At 37.6% G+C, this 18937-nt stretch overlaps 1 protein-coding gene across 1 annotated transcript in view; it reads right to left on the bottom strand.

Moving 5' to 3' along the window:
- The window catches only part of TRIO (trio Rho guanine nucleotide exchange factor), a 515315-nt gene that overhangs the window by 139539 nt on the left and 356839 nt on the right, over positions 1 to 18937 (bottom strand). The window contains exons 19-27 of the mRNA XM_044665522.1: positions 18357 to 18471; positions 15613 to 15728; positions 11122 to 11244; positions 6094 to 6288; positions 5851 to 5966; positions 5146 to 5212; positions 4451 to 4560; positions 2041 to 2110; positions 1385 to 1474 (exon numbers count right to left, since the gene is read on the bottom strand). Coding sequence (XP_044521457.1) covers positions 1385 to 1474; positions 2041 to 2110; positions 4451 to 4560; positions 5146 to 5212; positions 5851 to 5966; positions 6094 to 6288; positions 11122 to 11244; positions 15613 to 15728; positions 18357 to 18471 — 1002 coding nt within the window. The remainder of the gene's footprint in view (positions 1 to 1384; positions 1475 to 2040; positions 2111 to 4450; positions 4561 to 5145; positions 5213 to 5850; positions 5967 to 6093; positions 6289 to 11121; positions 11245 to 15612; positions 15729 to 18356; positions 18472 to 18937) is intronic.

The following is an 18937-nucleotide window of genomic DNA, read 5'->3' as shown; positions in this document are numbered from 1 at the left end:
CCTTTTATATACTGAGTCTTTGTGTTCAATATACCCTTGAAGAGACCTTAGTTCATGTGAACCATTAAAGCTCTCACACAAAGACAAAAATGACATTAAGCTTCTAGTGGATTTAGAATTGATAAAAGCAATGTGTTATCATTGGCTGCAAAGATAATAAAAACTCAAAGATTTCATAGCTTCTGAAGGAACATGAAGAGGCCATTTATTGGAAGGCCCACATTTAAATCCTGTCAAGATCCTAAAGATTAAGGAGCTTATCCTAAAGATGAAAGGTAAAGGAGAGATTATTACCATGTTCTCAGTACAAGCACAAATGTAAAGATGTATAATAAATCGAGTTTCTTTATTCCCTAACTACTATGCCTGTAGTTTAGTCACACATCAGATGGACTATTATAAGTCAAATTCAAATAAGCCTGTCTTTTAATTCCCAGTGGCACATCTTTGGCTAACAACTCAAAATGTGTCACATTTTCTAGGTGTTGAGAAAGTCATCAAGCTCCATGCCTTTTTACATGAAATAACCTTCACGAAGTCCTTTATTCTCTGAAACAAATAGGCCTTATCTTACCTTGCTCCAAAGAGAGCAAGATTTATGAACCTGACATAAAACTGCAGTTGTCTATGGTTCCAGTTTGTAGGATTTGTAATCTTGTGCTAAATTTGGCCACTGATACCAACATTAAAACAAAGCAGAAAGAAGCTATTTATAAAGTCAGGGACATTTCTGTTTTAAAGTAAGGAGACAAAGAAGTTAGTATTATATTTTCTACCATGTTATGTTCAATTCAGTTATATATGTAATAAAATTAATGGTTGCATGTGTGCATACATTTTTTGCTTCTAGATTGATAAATTTTACTTATTAAAATAAAACTCATTTCCGCTAAATAACTTCCTTTAAGTCACAGTTCATGTTCAAATGTAAAATAGCATAAAAGTTACTATGAAATATCTGATAGTTGTAACTTGAAATGATTTGTGTTAAGGTCAATCTCTAAAACTCCTGAGACTTGACTTAAGTAGATTAAAATGTAAATAAGAAATGTTTATCAAAATAAAATGCAGCATATATAATGGAGATTTAGGGTTTTCTAAGTCACTGAGGAAGGACATGGTAAGCCGCCCCAATATCTTTGCCAAGAAACCCTCATGGACAGGATTGGTATGTATGGTCCATGAGGTCACAAAGTCAGACATGACTGAACATGACTGAAATGACAATAATTGAATGGGAAGCCTGCAGGGATCTGTTTCTATCTGAGTTTGACACCACTGATTTGTGCTATATCAAGTGACGTTTAGGTGTCAATTTGGTGCAAATTAAATGTAAAATTTCATTCATATTTGTGCCAGTTTTTAAAAGTTATCTCATACTTACATCAAAATAGGATCCCGCATGCTCTAATATCAGCTGAGTAGAGTCTGGCTTATTTTTACAATATGTGACATACATCTGAAACTTGTCTGCCTGTAAAACAAAAAGTTTGAACATTTTACGTAAGAACCTTTCTTGAACTGCACGAACCCAAAATATAAGCAAATGCTTTGTGGAAAGCAATTCTTTAGGAAGGAAAAAATGTCTCAAATGAGAACAGAGTTTGTTTAATAACAAAAAGTTTCTAAAATCAGAAAAGCTTATTTTGCTGATAGTGGCTGCTATATTGACTCAACTATTAAAAATTAAAATAGGGGGCAGCTGGGTAGCTCAGTGTATTGAGAGCCAGGAGGTCCTAGGTTCAAATCTGGTCTCAGACACCTCCCAGCTGTGTGACCCTGGGCAAGTCACTTAAGCCCCACTGCCTAGCCCTTACCACTCTTCTGCCTTGGAGCCAATACACAGTATTGACTCCAAAGCGGAAGGTAAGGGTTTAAAAAAAAATTGAAATATAATTTTTCCTCAAGAAACTGCTTTTAGAATGCTGTATCCAGCATTCGGCAGTGGGTGGGGGAATTAACAGACATCAAACAGCAATAAAAATCCTTTGCACTACCCCATCAGGTTTCCTGACCCAACAATGGCTGGGACTTAATTACCCAAGTAACGAAGCAATGTCCAACGTCTTCTGGTAACTGCTCATATTTTTCCAGCTCTTTTAAAAATATGCTGCAGAGAAGAAAAAATAACATCACTAAGAAAGTTAACTTCAATAATACAACATTCTAAGAATCCAGCATTTGATCTATGTGAATAACCTCTACCAACACAGATCACAACCCTTCCATGCCCTTATAAATGGCTTAAGGCATTGCTCTGGTCCAAAAAAGTAAAAAGATCAAGGACAAGAAAAAAGAAAAGGAAAGGAAAGGCGATCACTTAGTGGCCAACCCTGTGGGAAGAACCTTAAAACAAGCTGGTGCCCAGATCCTCGACAGTCCCAGGCCTGCCCCTAAAGCTTTTCTGGCTGTGTAGAACCTCTGAGAGCCTCTGCTTCACTGACGAGGCCACTGAGGTCATTTTCAAACTATGCTGAGGCACCGGGGCCCAGGGAGGAATGAAAGAGATTCTGTTTGAAGTGTTTTACTCACTGAGGATGAAGAAGGGCAATGTAAAAGGTTTTAAAATTTTAAAGCAAACATAAGATTCTAAGCTCCCCGGCATTTTTCATTATTTGCATTTTTATCCCTAGCACCTGACATAGTTCCTGGCAGAAGACATGTTCTTCGAATTATGTTTGTTGACTGGTTGAAACGCAAAGGATGGTTACAGCAATTATGGTGATGATGATGACCCAGAATGGGCCACCTTCATGCCAAGATAGAGGCTTTAACAATAATAACAACTCACATTTATACCAAAATATCGGAGCTGGAGGGGTCTACAGAGGCCATCTGAGGCCTGAAAATATCCCTCCCCCCACCCATATTCCATGAGCATTCATTCTGACTTCACCTGAGGGCATCTAGCCAGCAACTGAGCACTCCCACCCACCCCTCAACCCCCACCCTGCATGCCACTTCAGTTTCTAGAGAGTTCTAATTATCAGCAAGTTTTTCCTGCCATGAAACATTTTAAGGCTCATAGAAACCTTGTGATGCAGATGGTATCAGTACTATGATCTTTGTTTTACAGATTAAAATACAAGCCCTGAGGATTAGAGAAGGTATAGGACTTAGCCATACTAGTAGTAAGTATTAGACCCACAATTTCGATAACCTCAATTCTGGCCTTATTTAACTTCGAATTCTTGGCTTCCTCCTTAATTTCTACCTCTAGTCTTTCCCCATCCTTTGATTCTACACACCCCTTCAAGATCATTCTTTAGAGGCAACCAGGTGACTAAATGTATAGGGTGCTATGCTTGGAGATAGGAAGATTTGAGTTCAGACCCTGCCTCTGACACTTGCTAGTTGTGTAACTGGGCAAGTCCCTTACCTGTTTGTATCAGTTTCCTATTCTAAATGAGGATTATTCACAGCTCATATTAATAGCACAAATCAAGGTTACTGTGAAGACCAAATGAGATAATATTTGTAAAGTGCTTAGCACTGATACTGGCATGAAGTAGGTGCTTAATACATTCTTCCTTCCCTCCTTCCTTTCTTTTCCTCCATATGTACAGTACTGATCATCTCACTTCTGTATTCGGAAAAATGTTCAAATGCCTACTGAATTACAAATCATTAGGAAGTATCCCAAGATATCTGTGCTCTTGCTCAAACTTTATTCTTAACCTTCCCTTTCTTGATTCTTCTAAAATGACCTACTCAATCCTACTCATTCTTTCTGAAATAAATCCTATACTTCCTCTTGGTTCATCTTTAATCATGCTATTTCTTTCTGCCCTTTTCTACAGTATCAGCCTGCTGGCATTGTGCTTTAGTACAAAAGTTCAGTTCAAAATTCCCTTCCTTCCATGAAACCTTTGCTGGTCCCCACAATTAAATGTTATCTCCTCCACCTCTAGAATCCACAAAGTACTCTTGAGTGACATTTTATGCCTTATATTTACACAGTGCATGGTACACAGGGCAGTCAGAAGAAGCATATCTGCATTCTTGGCTAGGAAAAATGATGGGAAAGGTTCCTAGAGACATTAGCCATTTCTTTTGCTTGTTAAAAGGAAATTACGAGAGACACTCAAACCAATGGAGAGCTTGGTCCAGTGACAGCATCTCTCACTTGACCCTAATAAGTGGTTAATAAGCCATTGATTACTCAGTGAGAGGAAAGAAGGCCACTGGGCTTTCTTTTTCAGATATTTCCCATTTCCACCACAGGAGAAAACAAATACACGAACAACTGTTATGATGGAGCTGTGGATTTTTGTTAGACAGTTTGAGATGTCACTTACATGAAATAGAGAGCTTTCATCAAGCAGATTTCATCAAAAGCTACAGAAATAAATGCTAAGCATAGATAAAACTTCTGTTGTTTAGGGGAAATCTCCAGAGAAGTGTCTTGATTTCAAGAATAACATGCTTTCCAAAGATAAAAGCCACTCACTTATTATGAAACTCGTAGATTTCCTGCATGTTTCCGAAGATAATATGTTCTTTGTTTACAATACCAGGTGGGATCTCTTCAACACCGCTGGTCATTTCCCACAGATATGTCTGACAGGCAGGGAAATGGAGAGATTATCAAAAAATATCATGTTACCAAGAAGTAACTATTTTTGACATTTGCAAATGATTACTAATTGGTAATGTGCAAAGAGAAATAAAACTTAAGAAACCAATGTTTAAAAGGCCACATTTTAATAATAACTCTTAAATTGAGTTATTTAGAACTCTTTCTTAAGATTGTGGCAACAGCATTCACTCTGCAGCTTTCCCTAAATCCTCAGGATATCAGAATTAATGTACATTGTGACATGAGAAGTGATCACATGGTATAAAAGCTACTGCTGATTTACCCATTACAATTACTGGCCATGTTTCTGTGAAATGGCTCAAAAATTCTATACAAAAAGGGTGTCAGCTAATCAGCCATGTGATCAACAGAATGAAAGAATTAATGCTGTATCATCTCTGCTGAACCCCAAAACAAATCTAACTCCCACCCCCCCCACAGAAGGGGGCCATCATGAATTCCTATTCATAAGGTCTCTAAAGATTTTAAATGTTAGAGGTTCAATTTCAAGGCTCAGAGACATGAACATAATTTGGCTACATGTAAAGAAAAAACAAAGCACTTACATCCATACATTCCCGAAGGTCTCTGACATAAGCCTTTTCAGTCTGAATTAATTCAGCCATTATGAACCTTAAAGTGAACAGGAAGCTATGTTATTCAAAAGAACTTAAATAGGTAATATTCAATATACATATTGCCTTTTCTTTTGATAAATATCATAAAAAAGAACAATGTTAACACTCTAAGCAGGAGTGTGGCATGATGTATGTGTTATATTCCAAAACACAATTTAAATCTGAGAAGATTGCATATGTCTGTGTCTGTGTCCATGTATATGCTCACTAAGGAAAGACAGATCTGTAAGAAGTCTCATCACTTCAGAGAAAACTGAAGATCAGAGATCAAAATTATTTAGGAAAATCTTGGGAAAAAATCCTTTTCTTTAAATTAAAATTCAATATAATTCGGTTCCTAAATGATTTTAAATCTGAATTTATCCTTGTTAGCTTAGTTGTACTGCTAACTTATAATAGGATAGTTTCAAAGTAATGAAGATTGTCAACACCCAAATCAAAGGAGGCTAGGGGACGTTATATACTATTTCTGAACCTGGTGAAGAGATGGCTTAGAATGCCTGCACATGAAAACCAAAGAGAAGTGTGGTATTAATTTCGGAGTACACATATGTTGATGAAGCATACTATTAGTCAGATAATAGGCTTCATCCTCTGTATGAAGGTCTCAGGTTAAATCTGTAAATGCCTTACTCTTTTCTACGAGCAGATTTTCTCTTCTCTTCATTAAGTTCATGAGCAGCATCCCGCAGTTTGACTTCTGATCCAGGGACACTGGCTGGGATTATATCCAGCTGAAGGCTTTTACTCTGTAGGATAAAAGGAAGCCCAGTAGAGTTTGATGTACAAAAGAGATGATGAACTTGGCTATTTAAATTAGCAAAGAGGTCATCAAGTGGGAAATGCTTGATTTATTCAGTCCACACAGAAACTTACCGATTTATTGGAATCCGAAGAGATCCCCAGAGCCTTTTCCAAAGAGGTTCTATATTTTTCCATTCGCAGAGAGAAATCTCTGTACCTTTTATCCACTGCGGTGACACATTTTTTAATCTCTGCTGCATGGGCATGCCCCTTTTCACAAAAGCCATCAGCCAGCTGTATCAACAGCTTCACCCTCTCTTTGGTTTGCTGTGGGGGGAAAAAAAACACAACAGGGTAGTATTGTGAAGCAAATTCAACTCAAATGCTACAAACCTGGAATATGGTGGCTAGTCATCTATAATTTACATCTATAAAAATGAAAAGGACTACTGTTGGTTAAAATCTAGGATAAAAGGATCTGGAAAGGCTAAGCATCTTACAACTCATCTACCCATGGTTCCAAATAGGACTATTTTTCTCATTCAATGTATATCAATAGATATGGTTTTTTTGCCTGTTTTTTACAATTTTAAGACGTCAAGTTAAAGTTCTATAGTCTTCAATAATGTATTACAGTGTCAACAGTCCTCATCATTTGTAATATTTTCCTCTTTTAACCTGTGGATTTTGAGTTTGAAAACTCTAACTTAAATTTAGAGCCTCCAAGAACTCTTCCATGGTTGTCTGTGTTTACACCTTTACATGAAGATGTATACTTATATGGTATGTTTATATGTACTTGCTTCTATGTGAGTCAACAAAAAAATCAACAAAATGATTTCATTCATACGTATTCTATGTAAGTTCCATGGAGGAAGGTACTATGTGTTTTTTCTTCCTTCTGCTAAGAACAACTCTTGTGTGCTCTACATAGCAGATACTCCAGAAAACTAAAGGGTAAAATTATTTTTTTGCACCAAAAGGCCCATTTTGTTTTCTTTTTTGAGCCCACAGTGGACCTGGACCAAAATTGGTCCACCTGTCAGAAATCATCCCAAAAGGTAGATTTGATGCTTGTCTGTTCTTTGGAATATAATTATCTTGATTACCTAGATGAAGAAATATGCCATGTTGCAATTAAACAGAATAGTTTACAGGTACTACAGTAGAAGATACTATTGTGCAAAGAACGCTAGCTCTAGAGACAGACCTGGATTCAAATCCTACATGACCTTTGGCAAAGTCACTTAGTCTCCATGAGTCTCAGTTTTCTCCTATGTAAAATGAAGGGGTTAGATGAGCTCCTTTCTAAATCTATAATCTATTCACTAACAACCAGGTACGCAACTATAATTGAATTTCAGAGGGTGTGAAGCATTGTAGGTAAAACTCTGGATCTGGAGTTAAGAAGACCTTGGTGTGATGATGCTGTGTGACCCTGGGCAAGTCATTTATTTTTTCTAGGCCTCAGTGTCTTTACCTGTGCAATGACAGAACTGGTCTTGACAAACTATGGTCCCTTTCAGCTCTGATCTATGATCCCATTAAATAGAGGACAGTAAATTCACAAAACTGAATCTACTAAACAATTCTGATGAATTAATTTCATTTACTGACATCACAGAACTCCTATTGCCATTAGACACTCTATCTGCCTATCTTCTACTGGTGAACATAGTTTCTAGTTAAAATCTGACAACACCAGCTTTATGACCAGCAAAAAGAAGCAAAGGTAAGCAAATGTTGGGATGTAGGTCAGAGTTCTAAATCTAAGAAAAACTGTTCTTGACTTAAAAAATGAAAAGATTTGATCCAAGATTCATTGAACAGCCGCTAAGGCACTTTCTTTTTGGACATTAAACATCTATCCAGCACAAACAAAATGGCTTACAGCTCCCAGCATCTGGCTCTCTTCTCAAGTGTATCATAAATATTACTTTACTGGGATGGTAGATGCCTTTAAAAGGCAGCTCATAAATGTTGACATTTCAAATAAAAAACATGTGAAAAAAAAAAACCTCAGGATATGGAATGTAACCAGGCAAAAGACTCATTAGTGTTGTTTCTCTAAAGTTTTTCATTGGGAAAAGTGGATGCAGCTTTAAAAACAGTCATATTAAAAAAAAAATTTATAGCATTTGCTGAAGGTGGGACTGAGATGAAGTGGTAGAAAAAAAACTATGAAAAAAATCTAATGGTCAAACAAAATGTTTTGATTTTTCAACTATCTGATAACTGTAGATAGGTGAAGGAAAGCCTGATTACAAGGAAATAAGAGGGAGAAGCAAAATTTGTGTGTTGAAAACACAATTTCTGAACAATTTAGTTCACAATTAATTTGTTGTTATTACTGAGCTTTCATATTCACATGCAAAAAATGCAAGACTTTTCCAAGAAGGTGATTTAGGGAAGGTTTCTCTTAGATATCACATCTAAGATGTCACATACCAGCTCAGAATGTATAGAGATGCCACATATACTTTCATTCATTCAAAAAACAACTATTAAATGATGATTATGCAATATGCTGGGAGCAGAAACACATGAAAAATAAATTCTCTATGCTTTAAGAACTCTATATTCTAATGGTTATGGACTACTATATATATATATATATATATATATATATATATATATATGGTAATAAGAAATAAAAGAAGAAGCAATGACTAGCAGTTGGAGGAATCAGTTTAGTCCTTGAGGAGGAGGAGGTTCATTACCTCTAAGATTCTCACCCCTGAGGTCCCATGGACACCCACAATCTGGAATGTGTCCACCTCTTGTAACCTTCTTCTTTGTCCTCACTATCACCTTTGACCCCTCTATATTTTCCAAATCTATCCATCATTCCACTCTGGCATCACCTGTCACTTATCACAATAATGATTCACTAGCTACCATCTTAGAAAGCCTGTATGGTACAGCTGATAAAATCCTAGACTTTGGAGAGATCTACGTTCAAATTCAGCCTTGAACCCTTGATTAGCCTTGTGATCACCATGTGAACTTCAATCTCCACATCCATAAAATGGGGATAATAATATCCCCCTCATCATGTTGTTATGAGTTATCAAATCAGGTCACTTTGTTATTTAAAGTTTATGTAGCTTAAGAGCTAGGTAGAAACACACACTCTCAACAGTCTAGCTTTTCCACACTGCTAATCCTCAAACCTGCATGATTCCTACCATCTAGTGCTCTGATTCCATTTCTGAGATTCAACAAAGTAATGAAATGAAAGTAACTTCATCTACAATTACATTTGTGATGCCAAACCACGGTGAGACTCTAGCTGCTGCCTGGGAGTCCCACTGCTCATAGGGACAGTCTATCTCCCTGTACTTTATAGAACAAGTCATGGTGGACCATTGTTTCGTTTGCATGTAGGAAGGGTGACAGGAACTTTAGGAAGAGTAGCCTTGCAGAAGGACACAGGAAGATCAGAGAAGTAAAGGACCAAAGAGAGCCATTAGGAAGCTACTATATTAATTCTGGTAACAGGCTGCTGAGAAGCTGAACTAATAAATGGAAAGGATAAGAGATGACCTTCAGATAGAAATAAAAGCACCTGGCTATAGATTAAATGTGTAAGGTGAGGGAAGAGTCAAGGATACATGAGATTTTGAGCATGGGTGATAGGCAGTCAACATAAAATAAATGAAAAGACTGTCAAGTAGAATCGTAGGCAGAGGAGATCAGATAAACCAGTTAATGCATTATACTTGATGATGTACAATATTTGTTGAAATGTACTTCATTTAATTTGTCATGGTTTAGTACAGGGGCTTTCTGCTGTAATGTTGAGCAGAGGTACCGGTAAATACAAAAGATTTTGACCAGGCTTGGTGGTGTATGCCTATAATCCAAATCTGGATGGCTTAAATCAGATTAAAATGCAATTGGGGGCAGCTGGGTAGCTCAGTGGATTGAGAGTCAGGCCTAGAGACGGGAGGTCCTAGGTTCAAATCCGACCTCAATCACTTCCCAGCTGTGTGACCCTGGGCAGGTCACTTGACCCCCATTGCCCACCCTTACCACTCTTCCACCTATGAGCCAATACACACAAGTTAAGGGTTTAAAAAAAAAAGGATTAAAAAAATGTAATTGGGAAATATTTAACAAGATAAATAAAAATACAATAAGACACAGAGAATGTTAATAGGTGGTTTTTAAAGTCAATATGCTGCCCTCAGAGATATGTATTTACAGTTTAGTGGCCCTCATTTCTACCTGAGTTTGAGTTTCTACTGTATTGTAGCAAATATACAAACGGTCTTGTGAATATGATAATCCCAATTTACTGAGAAAAACAAGGATTTGTACCAGAGGTACAGATAAGACTCAGGTCTTTTCATTAAATGATTTTCTCACCAGATCATTATAGCATCTTAATGGACACAAACACATAAACACACACAGCCTCTGAACAAGGATTTATTCTATCATCAGCTGCCAGGAGAATAATAATTAAAATAACCTCAAAAACTTACATTTAGGTAATGCTTTAAGAATTACAAAGAGCTAATTAAGAACAATTTTATGAGCTAAGAGTGACTAGTGTTAGGTAACCTACAAATTCAACAGATAAGACAGATAAGGAAAATTGTAGGAGTGAATGGAGCTGGGCAGTCCTGTTGTAAAACTAAAGGCAGGACAGGATAAACACTAGCTAAGTGGCTTCATAAGTACACTGAAGCTTTTAACATTTGATAGGATTTAGTATACACAATGGGAACTCAGGAAACATTTTAGTAAAGGAAGAGAACATTGAAGGGGAACAGCAAGAGGAAAAGGTCAGGCAACAGGAGGAAAAATAGCAAGAGGAAGAGGAAAAGAAGGATGAGAAAACAGCAGCAGAAGGGAGAGAAAGAAAAGGAGGAAAAAGCTTTGCATGTTATTTAGTTCTATCATTTTATTTATATATATATGCACATATATATGCACATATATACACACATATATATGTACATACTCACATGTGTGCAGATATAGAAAAACCTACTTAACTGAATATGAAAATAATGTATTTAGTTTCAATGTTTTTAAAGTTGTAGTTCTGTGTAATATTTAGTTGTAGTTTTATTATTTTGGGCCATTTTAGAAAGAACAAAGAGGGTAGGGAAGCAACGAGACCCAGACATAATATTAATTTTAATTTACCTTTGCAGTAATCTGAAATTCCTCATGTTCTTTCAACAGTTCTTGAGTGTGCTGTATACTGGAACCAGTGGATGTGTGTGTAGACAAGTAAAACTCTCCATTATCATGGATCCATTCCAGAGCCTACCATAGAATCAAAGAAGAAAAGTAAAAAAAAAGATAGTTACAAAAGTTTTGCAATGGAAACTACAATGACTCTCTCTACCAAAATATGAAATTGCTATCTGGTACTTCCTATGGAACATTCACCATATATTCAAAGCCAGTCTAAAGCAACACTTAAGAAATCAGAAAAAGCTGTCATTGCCAAAAATCAAATGAAGACTGTGTGACACGTACAACAATTTTATAAAGTGCTGAAAACCTCACAGCTGTAGTCTTGAGGGTACAACAAAGGAAAAATGACCATCAATATCATTCTGTAAAATAGGGAGAAAAGGAAAGTGTGGAGGCCCTGGCTTCTCCACACACTGAAAATGCTATACGTTCAGAGTTAACATCTTATCAACACTTGAAGTCTTAATAGAATGTATTAATTTGAAAAAAGAAAGCAGGGACCTTCTCCCAATCTTCAAATTAAAGATGAATGATTTTTTTCTTCCCATATTGCACAGTATGAAGAGAGGGTAGAAAAAAGATTTTGCCTAAATCTTTAACTAGGCGATCATTTCCCTGTTCATTTCAAGTTGGGGAGCAGAATGGAAAGGACAGTACATGCTTTCTGAATAAACCCATTACTGACTACACCTGGCAGAACAGAGCACTGGACCTAGAGCCAGGCTAGGAAGAGGCCGAGTCAAGATCACACCTCAGAAATTTACGAGGTGTTTCAGCCCGACTCATTCAACCTGTGTCTGCCTCTGGACCAAACTACTGATGTTTTTGTGAGGGTAAAATGGTAAATGTCGGTAAAGCACTTTGCATACCTCAAAGTGCTTATATAAATGCTAGCTGTTCTTCTTAGATGATTCATAGTTTGTCAAGTTTCAAAGGAAGGAAATATGGTTAAAATACAGTGGACACAACAATATTACCTAACTCAGATAGAGTAGGGCAATTGGGAGCATTCTTTAATCATGATCCAACATACCTAAATATTATTATTGACAATGTTAACACTGACTTTATGGGCAAAGGCTCAAGCCAAGGCAAGGTCAATAAAGGTCCAGAGATCACTCCTCTTTAAAGCTAACTCCCAGGGACAGTGATGGCCTCTGGCTAAATGCCATTAAGATTCTAAAAAGATATCTTTAAAATGAAGGTAGGCCCTTGGGCCAGTCTTCTGTTATCAGTTATCAATATAATGACACTCCTAAGATAATACTGCAGTATTAAACATGAATCAAACTAAATTGTTTCTCATTATATCATAAGAATAATGTGGCTTTTGTGTCTAAAAAAATTATATACGTACATACATATATACATTTTGTTTGTCTATCTATCTAGCTATGTGTGTGTATATAAAACCAATCACAGTTGAGTGTTCTATAAAAAAAGACCTCATTGTGGTCATTTCTCACCTGGCTGCATGAATTTAGGACTTCCCTAATTTTTCTACCATGATCCAGGAAATTTATTCTATTGCAAAGATATTATATTGCAAATCTGCAAATAAGGAGGAAGATCAGCTCGGAATAGCTCCTGGTTTCTCCCCTGCCCCTGAGTTGGTACACCTTCCCTGCTTTCAGCTTCATGTGGTCTTTGCCCCTTCAATTGTGAGTACCTCAAGGGCAGGGAGCTTCTTTCTTGTTCTGTATCTATATCTCCAGAGGTTGGCACAGAGCCTGGCACACAATAGAAGCTTAATAAAATTTTTTTTCTCAAGTTTGTGCTTACTCATGCTAACCATAAAAGATGGAAAGAGGAGCTCTCAAAAAAAGTCATTAGAGAATTGACTCAAAAGCTGAAACTTAAGGTAAGGGGGGAAAACCTCTAACTGAATAAATCAGGATGTAAATCCATCCAGCAGTTTGTAGTTATCAGAAGCAATCTTAAATCTATGGAAATAGAATTTAAATAGGCTGAGAGGCAGCATGGTATAATAGATGAGAGCATGGCTCTTGGAGAAAGGAAGACCTAAGTTTGAGTCCAGGCTCTACAAGCTGACTTCTGCCTTCATATTAGTCCCCTCTACCAGCACAGGTCATTGCCACCCATCCACAGTATGTCCCAATAGCTCTGTTCTGGGGAGGTCCATAAATGCTATGTGTAGGGCCCCAGGGATCCTACGTGTTGGAGGTGGGACTTGAACCCAGCCCTTCTTGACTTTGAGCCCAGCTTGCTAACCTCTTTGGCAGAGTGGCTGTAAGAGCACTGCCTCTTCTGAGCATAGTTATCAGAAAACAAAACAAAGCAGACCAATGAAAACAAGCACCAATCAGATGATGGTGGTGTCTCCCCTTGTACAAGGACAGGGCAGAGCCTAGATGTGAGATTTCACTGGTATGTGCCTCCCCTGAAGAGGACCCTCCTACAAACAGTATTGGGCAGACCTTCTCTGCTATTCAGGGTCCAGGCAGTAAAGAAAGCACAAGGCCTGGAATCTCAAAGACCCTTACTCAGTTGTGTGCCTTTGTAAGACAATTAACTTCTCTCCCTCAGCTTCTTTACCTGTAAAATGGGGATGGATTAGCACCCACCTCCTGGGGCTATCATAAGGACACAATGAGAGAGCATTTGGAATACCCCAGGCCACCTTAAAGTGCTTTAGAGCAAGGCAGCTGGGCGGTGCAGTGAATAGTCATGAAGATCTGAGTTCCAATTCAGCTTTAGACACTAGCTACATGACCCTGCACCAGCCACTTCATTCTGTTTGCCTCAGTTTTCTCATCTGTAAAATCAGCTGGCAAAGGAAAGAGCAAACTACTCCATTATCTTTGCCAAAGAAAACCTCAAGAAAAAGTTGGATGTGCCTAAAAATGATCGATGGATGACAAAGTGCTTTAATAGTTGTCACAGACATTATCATCATCCATGAGCTGCTGAGAGCATGTCGAGTTTAAAGGACCTGTCTGCGGTCTCACAGCTAGTATGTGGCAGAGTTCATAAAAACTTTGAGTCTTTTGGGGGCAGCTGGGTAGCTCAGTGGAGTGAGAGTCAGGCCTAGAGACAGGAGGTCCTAGGTTCAAACCCAGCCTCAGCCACTTCCCAGCTGTGTGACCCTGGGCAAGTCACTTGACCCCCAGTGCCCACCCTTACCACTCTTCCACCTATGAGACAATACACCGAAGTACAAGGGTTTAAAAAAATAAATAAATTTAAAAAAACAAAACAAAACAAAAAAAACTTTGAGTCTTTTGTCTCCAAGGGATGAACTCTCTCTGTTATGCTTAAATGCCACTTGACCCATTTGAATTTCATTCAATTGTTTAAGACTTTCTGTGATAGCTAGAAATGACTGTCTGGTAGCCATCTTGATAGATTTTCTGGATCACTTTATCTTAAGGAAAAAGGTCTGGCAAGAAAACATGGTGCACCCATGGCATCCAAGAATGTGTCACTGGAAAAGAAGGGCCAATTGCAAAACTAGAGCAAAGGCTAAAGGCAGGACAGTTTAAATGCTGAAAAGCCTAGAATTGGCATTCTAACTCCTTATTTTTAAAAACCCTTACCTACCATCTTAGAATCAATACTGTGTATTGGCTCCAAGGCAGAAGAGTGGTAAGGGCTAGGCAATGGGGGTTAAGTGATTTGCCCAGGGTCACAGAGTTAGGAAGTGTCTGAGGTCAGATTTGAACCCATCTCTAGGCCTGGCTTTCAATCCACTGAGCTGCTCCCAGCATTCTAACTTTTTTTTTGGACCAGGGGCCCTTCTTGCTGTTTGGGGAAGTCTATGGATCACTTCTCAGAAGGTTTGTTGCTTATATTCACATGGATGCAAATGAAAAAATTCAGTTAGAGATTAGAGAAAATATAGTTTTTTTTTTCTTTCCAAGCTCACAGACCCCTGAAATTTATATGCGGATTGCTTGGGGGGGTCTGAGGACTCTGGGTTAAGAGCCCTTGATGGAAAGAAAGGTCTGTATCTGTTGGGCAGACCCTCAATAGAGGGGGAATGCTAGGCTGTGGATAGAGGGCATGGAGTGGTTGTCAGATACACCAATATAGGGAGTATCCATATGAATGAGATGATGGATTCCCTGGCGTACATAATATTCCTTATAAACTACTCACTAATTATACCAATCACAACCTTTCAAAAGTCTTTGGAAGTCACCATCTCTGTATCTATCTATTCCCACAGTTCAAAAACATGCTGTGTGAATAAAAGTGATTTTTTTGGCTGAAGGCTGGAGTGTATGAGTAATAGATTTTGGATGACAACTCAATATTTCATGGCTCCTGAATTCAGTTTACTGAGCCATGATTCTGATAAAGTATTGATTAATTTTTAAAATCGAATTTGAAGGAAAGAGCGTATGTGAAAGATGAAGGGATAGAAGTCTTAAAAGTACACAATTAAGAATGTATTCAAGAATCACATCTGACCTGTTTGGCACTTCTTTCAAAAACCACATATTGCTGGCATTGGTCTAATCGCCTCTTTCTCATGGTCCAGTAGTGCAATACCCTGTTCTCCCGTTGGAAGAGTTCATTCAAAATATCTGAAAGGATAAGCACAAGTCAAACTTTAGGGTTTACATTTTAAATAAGAAGAAAAAATAATTTACTGTTTTCAAAGGGGTGGAAGGAAGAGAATAAGCATTTATATAATATCTGCTTTATGCTGAGTACTCTATGTGCTTTACAAATATCATCTCATTTGATCTTCCTTCAAATGCAGAAGAAAACATGATTTATAACTTGTTTATAAGGGCATGTGATTTGGGGTTTTGGTTTCAAAAGATTAATATAAAAATGAATAGTATGGAAATAGGTATTAAGTGATAATATATGTATAACCCAGTGGAATTGCTTATCAGCTCTTGGAGTGGGGAGGAAAAAGGGGTGGGAGACAACATGAATTAGGTAACCATGGAAATATACTTAAAAAAAATTAAAAAATAGAGGGGAAAAAAAGGTTGGTTAAGGTTAAGTTAATAAAACTATTATTATGCCCATTTTACAGTTGAAGGACACTGAGGCAAATGGAATGTAAGTGATTTATCTAGGATCATAGAGCTTGTCTGAGGTGGGATTTGAACTCAGATCTTCCTGACTCTAGGCCCAATTCTGTGCTCATTGTGCCACCCTGCTGCCCTGAAAACATACTTCAATTGCATGAACTACAAAATCTTTTTCGTTTAAACTCAAAGACATGTAAATTCTACCACCAGATAGAGAAAAACTGATATTCTATCAATCCTTTTTCCAGTCTTCTCAAAAAAGTATAGTGAGACTCACTACTCCCAACTTGTTATCTTATCTAGGAAGTCATTGTGACAATCGAGACTTAATGATGAGTCTATACCCTTTCAGTTCAAGTAGATGAAAACTTCAAATGGATTTGGTTCATTTCATGAAATCTGACTAACAATGATGGGCAGAATATCAAATGTGATTGTAACTGTACTTAAGTTAAACTGAGGCTTAATCAAACCTCATGTCTAAAATTTGGGAAAAAAATTCTTTTTTTTTGTTTAGCTATAAGTGACTTGGAGGGGGAGAACCTAAGTTTGCTTTATTACAGGGAACCCCCAGCAAGGAAATCCTCTTTCCCAATGTAGATCAGCTCTTTTTCTCAAATTAATAATCTAAAGAGCTGTTTGGGAGCACTCAAAAGGATGTCGGTGAGCATTTTTTAAGCACTTGCCATGTACCAGGCACTACTCTAAATGATGAAGACACAGAGCAAGTCAAAAGCTCAAGACAGGGACTTGTCCTCATGACTTGTCCAAGGTCATGCAGACATTATGAGTCAAAATGAGGACTTAACCCAGGTTTTCCTGGCTTTAGGGTCAACTCTCATTCTATATACCATCTTGACTCTCATATTTAGTAATTAAATGCATTAAGAAAATTTCAAAATGGAAGATTTATAAGAATTTCTTTGGATTTTTTTTTTTTTTGCCTAACTTCTTATACAGTTAAAAAAACAAAACTCTTACCTTTGGGCTTAGTATCAATTCGAAGACAGAAGAGTGCCACGGGCTAGGCAATTGGGGTTAAGTGACTTGCCCAGGGCCACACAGTTAGGAAATGTCTAGTCTATAAGGTCAGATTCGAACCCAGTTCTTCCAGACTCTAGGCCTGGTACTCTATCCACTGTACCACCTAGCTGACCCATCTACAATTTTAAAAATACTGGTTAAAGTATTACTAGTTTTCCCTTCACTCTATAATACTTTGATCTGTTTATCATCCTGAAAATTGTTCTTTAAATACAGTGAAGACAGAATATTTTCTTTAAGGAAGCCCCAGTTCAAAGCTCATATTATCTCCATATTCAGTTATTTTTATGTATCTGTTTTCAATTTGCTACATTTCATCAGTTCTAATGAAATTTACTTAGTAAATAATATCCTGTCTTTAGTCTTATATATGACAAATGGAGGTTTTAATAAGGTTATTAAGTTGTTTCTTTCCTTCCTTCCTTCCTTCCTTCCTTCCTTCCTTCCTTCCTTCCTTCCTTCCTTCCTTCCTTCCTTCCTTCCTCTTTCTTTCTTTCTTTCTTTCTTTCTTTCTTTCTTTCTTTCTTTCTTTCTTTCTTTCTTTCTTTCTTTCTTTCTTTCTTTCTTTCTTTCTTTCTTCTTAAACTCCTACCTTCCAAGAGTGGAAAGAGCAAGGCAATGGGGAGAGGGGTTAAGTGACTTGCCCAGGGTCACAGAGCTAGGAAGTATCTGAGGCCACATTTAGACCAAGGAACTCCTGTCTCTAGGCCTAGTTCTCAATCCACTGAACTATCCAGTTGCCCCCTGTTGCTACTTTTCTAAGAAAATGACAAACCAAGTTGTAATTTAATTTCTAAGCTTCCTGAAGGTAGGATCCGTGTCTCATTTTAAATTCTGTATAACCATTCGTTCCTAGGAAAAGTCTGCAAAAAGGAGGTGCTTAATGAATGCTCATTGACTAACTGAAAAGAGAGCTGAATGAATATAAAATAGAAATAGTTTTAAAAAGCTTCTCCACAATAATGCTACTTTCTTAAGTGTCTTCCCTTGCTTATGTTCAGAAAATAGTACATATCTCCCATTTTTAGAGTCCATTATGGCTTGTGTACAAAAAAGGTGAGGCCAATGTAGATGGAATCAGTCCTGCTAACAAATGAAGGGGACACTGTGAGGGATGCTCACTTTTCACTTGTTGCTCAGGAGCTTTGATGTGGGTCACCATCCCCGGCATATTTACACTGTTCCTGTGCAGATATTTCAAGAAGACGTCCGCATTCCTTCGGGCAAGTGTGCAAGCCTATGAAAAAAATGGATGGTCTGTGAGGACTGGTACATTATGAAAGCTTATAAAAGTCTACCACCTGAATACAATGACAATAACATCTCGCTGTTACTAAACCTTTGCATACGGCTACAGAATTTATAAATACTGTTTAGACCTACTAGCTTTGAAAACATATAGATCCAACCTCATTTTAATGAAAATTTCTATTCCAAATAAACACCAATTAACTCAGTTCACTTAAGTAAGAGTGAATGCAACAAAACTGCAATAAAACAAGGAATTTGTATTTGATTCATATGAAATTCAATTTTTAATTAATCGGGCAATGGAGCAATTTTAAAAATTCTGGTAGGGATCTTCAATTTCCCTGGATCCTGGGAACTTGTGGAAGGGAAAGTTCCCCTGCCAATGCAGGACAGAAGCTGCTGGGTAACTTAGTCTGGGAGAATGATTGTGTAAAAAATGGTCGTCCTGGTGG

Source organism: Gracilinanus agilis, chromosome 1 (assembly GCF_016433145.1).
Source record: "Gracilinanus agilis isolate LMUSP501 chromosome 1, AgileGrace, whole genome shotgun sequence".
NCBI lineage: Eukaryota > Metazoa > Chordata > Mammalia > Didelphimorphia > Didelphidae > Gracilinanus > Gracilinanus agilis.
This window is presented reverse-complemented; position numbering and strand designations above follow the sequence as displayed.